The sequence below is a fragment of the Phasianus colchicus genome, chromosome 13 (assembly GCF_987193195.1).
Source record: "Phasianus colchicus chromosome 13, bPhaCol1.hap1.1, whole genome shotgun sequence".
In the NCBI taxonomy this organism is placed as follows: Eukaryota; Metazoa; Chordata; class Aves; order Galliformes; family Phasianidae; genus Phasianus; species Phasianus colchicus.
The window spans coordinates 1203075-1216496 of record NC_143448.1 but is presented as its reverse complement, the minus strand read 5'-3'; the positions used below and the strand labels follow the sequence as shown (position 1 = coordinate 1216496).

The following is a 13422-nucleotide window of genomic DNA, read 5'->3' as shown; positions in this document are numbered from 1 at the left end:
CCATCCAGCACTGCAGTATCCCTGAGTTTGCTGTTTGCCTGGAGTCTCATTAAAGGACTGTTTTTGTCTCCAGTACTTTTGTGTGTCTTCTGTAATGCAACGTTCTTGCTATGTAGCTTCTGCAGTTGATGTCGTTCTTATAAAGGCTTGTCCTGCTGTGGCTGCTGTGATGGGTACCTGTGGGTGAGAGTAAGCCTCCCCTTTGTGGGTTTTGTTTCTCTGCCTCAGGGGCTGTTTTGCCCTGTTCTTGTATTGATATGGTTCGTGTTTGGCAAACTCTTCTCATTAGTGGGCTCCTGTCAGAAGTATTGCTCCTGAATAAAACTAGGGCGGATGGATGATTGGGTTTCCTACCTCCAAATTTGCTGGCCTGTAATTGCCAGACTTGGCTGATGTTTGAAAAAGGATAGTTAAACTCCTGTTACTTGAGCTTCAGAGAAGTTCAGTTTCTCTTGTAGTGCATCTCTGAGGCCAAAGCAGGATCTTTTAATATATATTTTTTTTTACTTAAGGTTGCATTCTGATGCTTTTTTTTCCCTTTCATTTGACATTAATAAACCAGCGATTCAGCTGTCAGCATGTGTTCATTCTGGATGTCAACAAACTGATTCTTCTCTGAAATTCTAATTTAGCTTTTTTTGGTTTATAACCATGTTTAAAAAAATCTCCTGGCTGAGGCTGTGCTAGCTTTTTATTACATGACCACTTCAAGTGATGGTGAAATGCAAAAATCTTGTACAGAAAAATCTGCTTTCATTTAAGTCTGTCCCCCCAAAAGTGAGAGGGTAACGATGACGTGGCTGCTGTACACCAGAAATAAGGCAGCTTCTCTGCCATCATCAGAGAGACAAACCTATCTTGTGTATTATCTCTTCTGCATTATTGAGAACAAAATCACCTCTTACTGTGAGACCTCAGTTGCTATGTGCTGCATGAACATTAGAATTCAGCCCTTTATAGATAATTTACTTTTAAAAATAAGTCAGACTTCTCTTATGGTCCGCTTTAAAGATTGCCTTTGAGTGCAGTTTTCCAGGGACCTGGGTGCAGTTATTGACTGACAGCTGTTTGTCTCTAACTGTGCTAGGCCACGAGGGGCACTCACTCACATCAGTTCACAGAGTGCCTTCCAGGCAGCGTGATTGTGCCGGGGGCGAAAAAAGCAATTTAATGTTCTCCCAGCCTAAAGATGTTTGAACCGAAATTAAAAAATTTATGCGCTTGGTCCCTTGGTGTATTAACATTTAGTTGGTTTCTCACAATGTTTTTGTCCTCCAATAGTCAAGGTTAGGATTTTTACTTTTAGGAGAACTGCCGGCTTGAAAATAATGTGTGTACGTGGGAATGATGAGCAGAGTTAGCAGTAGTTAGAGCTGGAAAGTTACGAGGAGAGAGAAGTAATGCTCTTTATCCCTTACTGTCTTCATGATGTTTTGAGCATTAGTTTACTAAAGGTATTTTCATGCATAATCCACATCATGCGTAATTCTCTTAAAAAGAAGCAGCGGAGTTGTTGGAAAACCGTAGGTGTCCTCTGCATTGTGTGTGCATGTATACCTATCAGTGGTGGAATAGTTTCTGCCCCATGTTTTTCAGCTAAATTTAGATTATTTAAATATGTAAGGTTTATACATGTTCATATTGGTGCACCTTCAACAGCTTTTCATGCAATTGAGGGCTTAATTGCTCTGTAACGTGGATGTACATTTTTAAATGGGAAGTAGTTAAATTACCATTGTATATGTCGTGATGCGAATGAACTTTCTCAGTATACCTGTGAATATTGTTTTCACAATGATTTTTGTAAGGAAATAAAGTGCATTGCCTCTTTCATCTAACTTCTGAGATTCCTAGCTTTCAGAAAATTTTGCAGCATTTAAAATGACTTCTGACAAGCCATTCTCCTTCGAAACTGTATTTAAGTAGTAGCTGTGGCTGTACTGTAGCTTCGGTTACTTCTGCCATAGTGATGAAGGTAGGTAGTAATTCCTTACATTACAATTAGCAGCTGCTAGAACTGATCTGTGATCTAGCTGGTTCTGTAAGACATGCTTATCTTTACTGTCAAGCGATCCCTAATATTCAAAAGAAAGGTTCATCTGATGGAAATGAGGGTAACCTTCTGTGTCGCTTGTTGTCGTGTGATTTGGTAGCAGGAGGATGCATTGGCACAACAAGCCTTTGAAGAAGCTCGAAGAAGAACCCGCGAATTCGAAGACAGAGACAGGTCTCATCGGGAGGAAATGGAGGTGAGGGTTTCACAGCTGCTGTCAGTAACTGGTTAGTACTTTCCCAAAACTTAAGATTGTTTTAATTTGTGTGTATAATGTTGTGGATTTTGTTTGTTGTCCAGTTTTGTTGTGTACGAATTACAAAATGTGTTGCTTCCAACTCTTCTAAAAAAAAAAAAAAAACAGTTCCAAATGTTTGAAGTCTTGTCAAGAATTCTGATTTCTAGCCTTTATTCCTCTCTGTAGATTATCAAGTGGCTACTTGAGCTGTAAGGCTATTCTTGTTTGCAGAGCTGCCATATCTCTGGCAGATATGGGGACATCTTTTGCAGCTCAAAGACACAAAAGAAGCTTGAGGAAATGCTGGCAGATTATTTTGTAGCTGGCTATTCCATGCTATGGAAAACATTACCACTGACCTTAATACATGCTACAGTCTGCTTTCTTCTACAGGTCGTGCTTTGTTTTCCTCTCACTGGTTCTTACTGATGGGGAGTCTTACTCCCCTCCTCCGTTTCACTGATATGGCTCTTACTACCCTGTGCTTTGCTTCTTCAGGGCCCCACAGTCTTAAATCTTTTTTTTATTAGAGCAGAAATTACTGGGATTAAGAAAAGAGGAGCCAGAAAAGGGAATGGAAACCAGCTGCTCTAAGATGTTAGAAAGACAGGAGCTGTAAGAGGATGAGTGATGCATAAGGAGAGTTGGCAAGTTAAGACAGACTGTAGGTCAACCAGAGACGAGGGATGAAACTGAAGGAGTTTGAATTTGTCTCCCTTACTACTTTTCTTTCTTACTCTCTGTTTAATCAGCATGGTCTGACCTGAATTGTAAGATGGCCTGGGTTGGAAGGCGCATTGAAGATCATGTAGTTACCACCCCCCTGCTGTAGGCTAGTTGCCATCTATCAGCCCAGGCTACCCGGGTCCCCATCCAACCTGGCTTTGGGCACCTCCAAGGATGGATCATCCTCAGCTTTGCTGAGGACCCTGGGCCAGGCCCTCACCATCCCTTGCATGAAGAATTTCCTCATAACATCTGATCTAAATCTCTCCACTTTTAATTTAAAACTGTTTCACTTATTCTGTCACTATAAGACAGTAAGAAGTTGGTCTCCCTCCTACCTGTAAGTTGCCTTCAAGTACTGGAAGGTTACAGTGATGTGTCCTAGATGCATTCTCTTCTCCAAGCTAAACAAGCCAAGCTGCCTCAACCTATCTTCATAGGAAAGGTTCTCCAGCCCTTTGGTCATCTCCATGTCCTCCTCTGGACCCACTTCAACAACTGCATGCCTTCCTGTGCTGAGGGCTGCAGGCTTTGGTGCAGTACTGCAGGTGGGGCCTCACAAGGGCAGAGCAGAGGGGGACAGCTGCCTCTCTGCCTGCTGCCACCCCTCTCTTGGTGTGAGCAAACATGACCAACCTGCTACTCCTCGTATTTTTGGAAAACTTTGTTACTGCTAAGCTGCTTTTCTTCTAGCTTCACTTTCTATGAAGATAGTTGAGATGGTTAAACAGACTTTTTTCTTTCAAGTGACAATGGAAGACACTGAGCGTGAAAGTGAGAAGGGGAGAGAGATTCAGAGAATAATGCCTGTCACTTTGAAGAGATTTGCCAGAGTTGTTCTTGTTGACACTGACATGGCCAGGTCAGATGTCGGCTGTGCAAAGATAAAATCCTTGCCTTTGTACCACTGAATCTTTGGAATATCTGGGCAACCTGGATCATTTTTGTTTCTGTTGCATTATAGCTGGAAACTGTGACTTCAGAAGGAAGGCAGAATCTTAAAACTGCTTGTAGATATGAGGCAGCTTGCCTTAATTTTAACTATGTTGTGGGAACTTGAAGGGCTAGCCTTACATCTTTTACCACAATTTACATCAAGCTTTATTTACTTTCCTTTACTATCCCCTTCTTATCCATTCCTGCTAGCTAAGTGCTTAAAGTTTCGGGGTTGTTTTTGAAAAAAGAAGAAAAAGACTTCCTTGAATTTCTGCAGTTCTGTGGAGTTTGATTCTTCAAGTGCAGAAGCCCCTTATTTGCAGCTAAGATGCACAGAAACTTTCAACTAACAGTGAGATTGAAGTAATATCAAGCATCTGGGTCTTCATAAGGGACATCAAAGCTTGTGGCAGTAAGATGCAAACAGTGTCCCTGGCCAGCTGCAGGAGCTGGATCCAATAACTTCTGAAAATTGTCTCTCTCCTTAATAGGACAGCAAGCAGTTGTTATTAAATGATGTCGTTATTAGCTGCCAGTACCCATTTTTCTCTTAAGATAAGAATAGTCATTTTCTCATCTCTGAAGCACTGGCATAGATCACCTACAGAAAGGAAGAAAAGGACAAATGGATATCTGGAAGCATGTTTAAGCAGAATGAAAAAGTTGCCAGATTCAAAATTAATTTGTGATGTCAAATACGATGTTTTTTCAGTAATTGCAACACATTTTGTTATGTGTGCTTGATTTTTTTTTTTATATTATTGTATATGTTTTAATGTGTATAACCACTCTGGGTCTCAGGACTGCACACAAATCACAATCTGGGGGCAAGGGTATAGATTTACAATGCATTCCTCAGGAGGAATCAGGTTTCCAAGTCGGGCATTGTTTGCCTGACTTTCACAGCAGTCGTATTCTAATGCAACATTCAGGCAGGATCAAATGAACCTTAATTAGAAAGCACTTAAATGAGGAGCTTGTGATCATCATAAAATTCTGAATAGAAAGGAAGGTGTAACTGCATTCATGTTTGTTGTATTTTCCTGAATTTTCCTATGCTTATAGTGTCGATCAGCTTGGAAACGCGGCTTACAAAATATTGCAGACTGTTTCAATAGGTTCAGTTGTGCCTTTGGCTGCAGCACAGAGATGGCACTTGAAGGTTTTCATAGGGCAGTTAGAAGTGGTGGATTCTAGGCATGCTGAGTGAATTTTGCTTTGTTATGCTCCATACAGAGCTCCCTGCAGCATAGACTTTGTAATGTTACGTGTTTCACTGTTACTAAAACTTCAGGTTTTTCTTTCCTGCTAAGCATGGCACGGACAGTGCAACTTGAAATTGCCAGACTGGGAGCAGGATCTCATCAGCATTAAGGATTACTTTAGGAATTGCGACACTGTCTGTAAAAAGCAGATTTCCTACTGTAGAATTAAAGGCATTTCAGCTTAATAGAGACCAGATTCTGCTTCAGTGGGGGAGGGAAGGAGAATCCTGCAGTATTCCACCCACTCCTATCCTAAACAGACGTGCCAGCTCTTTGGAAACATTCATCTGTCCAAAGCCTGGCAGCATCTGAAAGTGATCAGATTCAATTCCTTATTTATAAAGCTTATTGTAGGAAAAAAAAGTCCTACTCTTAAGTCTCACTGTTGAGTTTTAAAACAAGGTTGTATATTCTTGCCTAGGAGTGATCCCAGCAAAGCTTGTTGAATAGTTCAGGTGGGGGTGGTAAATTGTTCCAAGTTGGGGTGGTAAGACTTTAAAAAGGGGAAAAGTAGCAAGTGAGTAACAACTTTCTAATTTTAATTGTTTCCTCTCTTATTCACAAAAATAGAAAAACCAAAACAAACTCACCCCTGAGCATGCTGTGAAGTTTGTTTGCCCTCCTTTTGTCATGTAGTATGCTTCCTGTTGATGACTTCGGCAGCATAACAGATCCCTATTTTAGTGAGGAAAAGATTGGTAGTGCCTGGTAGGTCATGCTTGATTTTCCAAAAGTGGCTGTTTTGGTCCAGCTACAGCATTCATCCCAACGTGAGTAGGGTGTTATACTGTTGAGTGAGAATGGATTTAAGGAATTTGCTTCAAGTTTTTAGGTTTTTCCTAGTTGAAATGTGTCCTGTTATACTTCTGGCGTGTTTCAGTTCTGAATGTAAGATGGATTTGCTTTCTGTCAGTGTGTGTAGGTTGGTCACATCAGATACCACAAATCCTACCTCACTGCACTCAGAGCTCCTCTGTTTCAGAGATGCTTTTGAAGTCAGTGAGTGTTTTTAATTAATGCCTTCAAAATTAATAATGTATTCTAATGGCTTTCACTTTCCACAAAAGCACTGGAATGCTGAGGCAGTAAATATTTAATGATGCACATGAAGAAGGACCTTATCCCCAGGTAAAGCATATTTACAGTGTATTATTTACAAATAAATAATTGTAAGAAGTTCCATGGAGCTTTGTAGCAAACTTACCCTGTCTAGTGACTGCCCACCAAGTGAAGGCTGACTTTGCTTTCCTGAAGCAAGCACCACATCAGACAGATGCATGAATTGGAAATATCTCTGCTTTGTTCCCTCAGCTAACCTGAGAAGAGAAGGAAGGGAGGAGGAGTGGCAGTGAGCAGACGCCTCTCTTTATCCCTTCTTCTTGGCTGAGAGAGCTGGTGTGAGTGTGTTCTGCTGTCGGTGTGGATTCAGCATGAATAACCAGAGTAGGAGTCACAATAAGAGGTGTTCTGTGGAAATTACTGTGAGGCTGCAGCCTAGAAATACCTGAACCTTCTAGTAAAAACTTGGCTTTTTATTCCGCATTTTGACCATAGTAACACGACACAAACTTTGCTACGCTGTCCAGAATGACTTAGGGAGGTTTCAGCAGCCCCCGGTTGGTGAGGCCAGAACAGCAGCAGCTCAGAGCCGTGCCTCAGGAGGGCAGCGGGTGGGGGCTGCACACCAGAGCAGAAAGTAGGAAGCAGTGGATTCTCAGCAAGGTAACGAGAGGTAACAAATATCCTATATTTGTTATGTTTGCAGAGACTTTTCGTGAAGGTTTGTTTTGCATGGGCAAACCATGGCTTTAAAATGGAAGCAAAGTTGTCTGAGCGGAGTTTGCTCTACTCTTACTCTTGTGCCTGGCTGATTGTGCTCTGTGGATTGCTTTATTTGGGGCTGGGTTGGATCCGTTCTCATTTTTCCAACACAATTTGCTCAACAGGCATTTTGGAAATGTACTGTTTTTCTATTTTGTGCTTTTCACATCACTGCCATGCTTTTTATTTTAGCGGTGCTGCAAGGAGGGAGGCAGAGTGCTCTGCTCTTCCCTGCGCAGAGCAGCCCGGCACCGTGTCTGTTTGTGGTCTTGTGCTAAATATAAATGACACTAATGGCAAAGCAGAACCATTTTAGGAAACTGCACAAATTTCTCATTTTTTAAAAACCTTCACGTTTTGCTGAGGAACGAAATTTTTGAAGCTTTTTGTTGTTTCTTTCAGTAGAAATCCCCCTCGATAGAAATCACCAAAAATTAAAAATAAGAAAAATTGTTCCAAACTTCAAATATTCAATCCTATGATGGATTTCTGCACGCTGACTGGTGTGTGATGGGAATTGGGAGTTAAAATGAGAGGTACTCATTGAATTGTGCTCAAGTTGTGAGCTCTTTAAATAAAACAAGGTTCTTTTAAAGAAATGCATACAGTTCACAACTGAAACAGAGTGAAGTAGGAGGACTGATTTTCTTCAAGGTTCTAAGTGATGGAGTTATTTTCCCTTCTTAAAGCAAAGGAAACTTAATATGAAACTATCAGTGCAAACAAATGCTTTAGCAGGAGGTGTTTTGGTCAAGTGTAATTTGCTTCAGCAAAAATATAACATGCTTGTCGGTTTCTTTTTCTATTTGTTTCGTGGCAAATTCTGACTTGAGGTTTTTTTCCCCTGAAAAAATTAATCTGGAATGAACTTAATTACTGCCTATTGTGTGTACTGTCCAAAATGACAGAAAACGAGATGAAAATACTCTAAACATTAATAAAGCTTTTCAGGCATGAAAGAAATCCAAACTGTTACTTCTCTGTATGCAGTCGGTAGCGCAGTCTTGGGGTGTGTGGATATAAATGATATATTATAAGATATACATGTATGTTCCAGATGCATACTGCATAATTGAGTGGAAAATATGAAGGCTGGTGTGTGGACGTGTGCTGCCCAGCAGGGCTGTGTGCCGTGAGCCCTGTGCCCGTGGGTGGTAGCGGTGTGGCCATGCTGTGCCACAGCTTCTGACCAGCAGATTGCTTTTTCTGACATATGCATTCCAAAGCACTTTTTACAAAACTATTTGTGCTGTACGGAATCAATGCTGGATATAGTACAGAGGAGATCGATCTTGCAAATCAGGAAATACTGTAATATAAGCATCTTATTTCAGTCAATGAAGGTTAGAAAGGGGCTGAGCAACAGAGAGATACGGTCGAGAGGCAATCAATATTAATTATAAATTTATAACCTCTGTACCAGCCTTCAAACAATGCTGCCTAAAAGGAAGCATTCCAAGCCTTTTTCAAGTTTTCCTACGAAAATTAAAATTTAACTGGTCTCTACTTGAAGCTTGTAAGAGTTTCATCTGTTCACCTGCTTTTTCCTTTATCAGGTTGTAATTTTAGTCCGGTACCGTTGTGGTGGACTGAAATCTCCAGCTTCGTAGTGACTTTTAAACAAAGATAAAAACAGTTGCAGTGATCTCAGGCAGGAGGGTGCATTGGGAATTGCTAACCAAGTTGTGCACACTTGGTGTGGTTGTGCACGGTGCCCAAAGCAGCCATGTGCACTTCTAGGGAGCAGTGCCTGCTTTTGGAAGCAGCGGTCCGGCAGCTTGGAATGGAGTCCTGCCTGAGGTGGGCGCTAAATGGTTCTAATCTGTAGCCTTTGTCAAGAAAACCGTGTTCTGAGTCAGAAAAAGCAGTGGAAATGGATACATAAATAAAAAACCAATAAGAATGAGTGTAGGGTCTGAAAACTGTTCTCTGAGGACTTCAGCCAAACATCCAGATCTCCTATCAAATTTGAAAGTGTTTTCTTTTGTTTGAATAATACAAGTGGTGCTTGATGTAGTTAAGAAGGGTCTTTCTCATCCCAGGCTGAAGTAAAAAGGAGAGGTGTCAGCACAGTGGGTGTTACAGCCAGCAAACCAAGCTGCCCTGAGGCTGGAGGTGGGCCACCACGTCCCACACTGATACCTACACCTGCTAGGCGTGCAGGGAAAGTCATGTACCTTCCTTCCAGCAGCTTACAGACGCGGTATGTAGTGATGAGGGGATCCTCCTGCTGCTGTTTCTGAAGTGAAGCCCCTCAGACCTGAATCGTACAGCGTGCTCCTTCAGGCTCTGTGTCTAAAGAAGGTCTATTACATATCAAACGGAGCTCTTAGTGGATTGAATTGGCCTGGGTTTGCTGACTTGAATTCTGAGAGTGCTGAGCTTTCCCTCCCCCACTCTTCTTTTCAGTACAGTACAGCTAAGGGTACTGGGAATGGAGGCATGGCCAGCAGTGCAACGTTGTGCACATCAGTGGTGGAGGAGCAGTCATTAGGCAGCAGCTCAGAGGAGACCCTTCTGTTTGTTGCTTGATTGTAATCGGTTGTTTTTCTAAGTATTGCTCTCTTTGCTTCCACTTGGTTGTTTGGGTGTTGTTTTTCTTTCTTTTTTATTCTTTTTTTTTTTGCCCTGTGGTTGTATGCTTTTTAGAAAAGTATCTGTGATGCATTCTCAGATTTTTTTTAATCCTTTTCAGAAGGTTGACAGTCCTTCTAAGAGAATCCAAATGTTCACTGTTTAGTTTTTCATAACATAGCTTGATCTTTCACTTATTTAGTAAATTATAGATGATAGATGCCAAGGCACATAATGCATCTGCTCTGTCTGCTTCAGCAGCATGGATCTGCCAGAAGGCAATTAAGGAATTGCAGTGGAGTTGTCTGTGGAAAGAGTTTATTTTGGCTACTCTTTGTGGCAGCCCTTCTTCAAACTATCTTACTTTTCCTCCCTACCCTTCACCAGTGTCCCAAGTCTACATGCCATGCACATAGTTCTGCTGGTGATTTCACTGCCTAGCATGCAGAGGATCTTGATTTTTGACTGCTTATTTGAAGTGATTCATAGAAAGTGAGCCCCTTCCTCCTGACAGCCCTGTCCATCCCTTCTAAATTTACCTCCATCTTTCCCATTTCTGCTTTCTCAGAGCTGTTGTCACGTAATGGGACTGCATTATCTATTCTTGCTGAACTTGTGGTAAAGGTGGGTGGTGGTCTCAAGTATGTCCTAGAGCTCTGTCTGAGAAGCTTCAGAGCCATGATGCCCAACGGAGAGAGGAGTCCTGGTGCACAGATCGCTCTTGAAAGTGACCCCCACCCAACACACGCTTTTGACAAGTCGTGTCTGAAGAGCTGCACAGGGTTTGCTCTGTGCTTTCAGGCCAACAGAGTGGTAAAGGGTGTTACATCTGGAAACTAATGAGAGTTGGTGCAGATAGGAATGGCAGGAGTATTTAGTTGCATTTTTCCATTGTTTTCATGAATAGAGTGTGGTTACAGACGCTCAAAGACAGCTTGAAGAGTTTTATCGACAGTGTTGAAAATGTGACCAACATAGCATGGGGCAGGGTCGGGTGCTTGGAGGGGGTTGCTGGTGTCTTAAGTGTGCTGGCATCTGGAGGAGCTGCTTGTCTTCCTCCTGAACTGCCACGATTCCTACATCTGTTTTACCCACGTGTCCCAGGGAAGCAGTGAATGCTGTCCACCATTCTAAGATGATGATGACTTCAAGCTATCTCATTTACTTAGAAGCAAAATAATACTACTGCATTGCATTCTCAGAATGACTTTCAGCCTATGCTGATCGCCTTATACTTGGGCTTGGGAAGATTTTGGACGTACACAGTTGAAGAGAGCATTGGTGTTAGAGCATTGCTGTGGATATTCCTTGCCATGGATACTTGCCTTTGTTTATCATCAAGTCAAAATGGTAGCTTTTACCTTGTCTGTTATTCCCGTTTTGTCAGCCCATGAATTCAGTGTAAATATCTAGACTAGAAAGGTACAGGAGGTTTTGCAATATTTTTTTTGTTTGTTTGTTATTTGGTCGGTGTTTTTTGCGAATGCATTCCTGCAATTCTTTTGGTTGGTCATCATGCTGTCTCCTGCATTTGAAATGGCTTGTGGCCAGTTATAATTCCTTCCGTATTGCAGAAGTGTTACAGAAGATTTGCATGGTTTCATGTGCTGAAAGCTGGATATTTTTGGATATTGAAACTCCCTGTGTGTCCATCACGTTAGCTATTCAGTTTTGTGATATTTGGAAGGAAGCTGCCATTCAGTCTCAGGAGAGTCACAGCTGTGATGGGATCCATGTACTATTTACAACTGACTGTTTCACAAAGCGACAGCTGAGTAACATTCAGGGTAGTCCTCCTTCCAACTTAAAATCAGCATTTGACTGAAAAATGAAATACACTGAGATAAGATGGATCACTCCTGTTTTCTCATGACTCACTGTGCATGACTCATGGCAGGGTACTCCGCTTCCCAATGGCAAAGACAGATGCATCTCTTTTAATTGAAGCAGGTCTCCTTAATCTTTGGGAACCTGAGCTCATTCTTCATAGAGATGCTTCTGCCTGGCTTCATGAGGTATGTGTTTCAGAAATTAGAGCAAAAACTGCAATTCAGTGCATTCATGAGCTGTGCTGAGAGTTCTGAAAATGCCCGTTTTTACATCTCTAGAAGGAACCTCCGTCTTCCTGTGACAGCCTGAGCAGAACCACAGATGACTACCACGCTGGTGGTCATGTTCCTGCCACAAACGAGCGTTGAGAACACTTGTGGCATTCTTGTGAAGGCTGTTTTTTACCCTTTGTCGGTGGCCAGAAATATCGCCCAATTCCTGATGCTCTGCTGTGTCCTCACTGTCTGCACACAGTGCAGGGGGATTTCTCCTGTTCCTCACCAGTGGTTTTAATTTCCAGCTGCACATGCGTGCAGTGCTCTTAGCACATTGAGTGCTGCGCACTGTGCTGTGCACCTTGGTGGAACAGTGACTGGCGCGTTCCATGTTTGTGCTCCTGCACTGTAGTGCCACACGAATAAACAAGAGCTCCTGAGCGAGAGACAGCTGTCATTCCAGCACAGAGCAGTAAACCCCCTTGCTGAAATGCAGAACTACACCTTTATCCACATATGCTTCCTATGAAATACTGCAGTGAGTGCTCTCAGTACATTTGGGGGTGATTTGTCATGCCTCCTGCGTATCATTGAAAGGGCAGATCTGGCAGCCATTCAGTAGTGGCTTCTGCAAGCCCTACAAGTAGCAGTGATCTCATGAATCACGTGAATTCTTTCATATGTCCTGAAAGAAAAGGCCACTTTAGGCAGAGCGTAAATGCAACCATATGCCCTTACCTTGGAGTCTTTGCTGAAATTTGACAATAAAATTACTGTGCATATGGTTTCTTTTCTGAAAAAGCAGCTCTGTTGATTTTAAAGCAGGAGAACAGCAGGAATGAACTTGCTGGCTTTTTCTCCAGTAAGTGTGAGAAGTGTGTGGGTACAAACCTGGTAACTAACTAGATGGGTACCGCTGGGATTTTGGCAGCTCTTCATTAAAGAGCACGTGCCTTTGTTTCTTCTTACAAGACTTGGGGAACAGTCAGAACCAGAAGAAATCTTGATACAGTCTGGTCGATGGGAGAAGGATATGCAAAGTGGAACTGTTGCTCCTTTGTTAATTTTAGTACAGCTCTCGGTGCAGAAGTGTCTGTTCAGACACGCAGAACAGCCACGCTGTGTTCAGGAAAGTCTTTACATCACAGCTGAGTTTTCTCTTGAAGAAAAAGAAGTAAACTGTGGTGTTCTTCATCATTAAGTTTTCTGTGGTTATGCTGATAGGCAAAACTGAATGATTTGGGTTTACAAATGTGAAAATCCCAAATACAGTTTCCCATAGTTCTGCATCTCTACAAAGAAAGCAATTTGCAGATGTCCTTCAGGGGCTGGAAGGAATATGCCATCAGGATTTAGAATCTCCTGCGCTGCATGTGGTGACAGCCGCTCGTTTTAATGTGATCACTCACATTACTGAGAAGTCTGTGGGTTTGTGCAGTGATGCTGGCTGCTGCTTTCGGGGCTGTATGAGCGCCACACTGCTGGTCATACTGGCTGAGGGAAGCATCAGTAGAACAGAGTGAGAGGATGATCTGACCCCTGAATAACTAAAATCCTGCATCTGTCCAATTTCTGTACTGGGTACGTGAGTGCAGTAGGTACCATCCGTGGTATTCAAAATAGTGACTGCTTCCGAAGCAGTAATGGCAGTGTGACCACCAAAAAGGTCAGGAGGGAATCTGTCTTCTGGAAACATGCTGATGGGTACGGGGATTTATTCACTGAACTTTGTGTGTGTCAGAATGGGATTATTGCACAGAAAAA

General features: G+C 42.3%; 1 protein-coding gene across 2 annotated transcripts in view; it reads left to right on the top strand.

The window, feature by feature from the left end:
• CBFB (core-binding factor subunit beta) overlaps positions 1–13422 on the top strand; it is a 42469-nt gene that overhangs the window by 24858 nt on the left and 4189 nt on the right. The window contains exon 5 of one of the 2 annotated variants that reach the window (XM_031615395.2): positions 2154–2249. In XM_031615395.2, coding sequence (XP_031471255.1) covers positions 2154–2249 — 96 coding nt within the window. Of the gene's footprint in view, positions 1–2153; positions 2281–13422 lie in introns of both variants that reach the window. The other variant, XM_031615396.2, reaches the window with a different exon arrangement.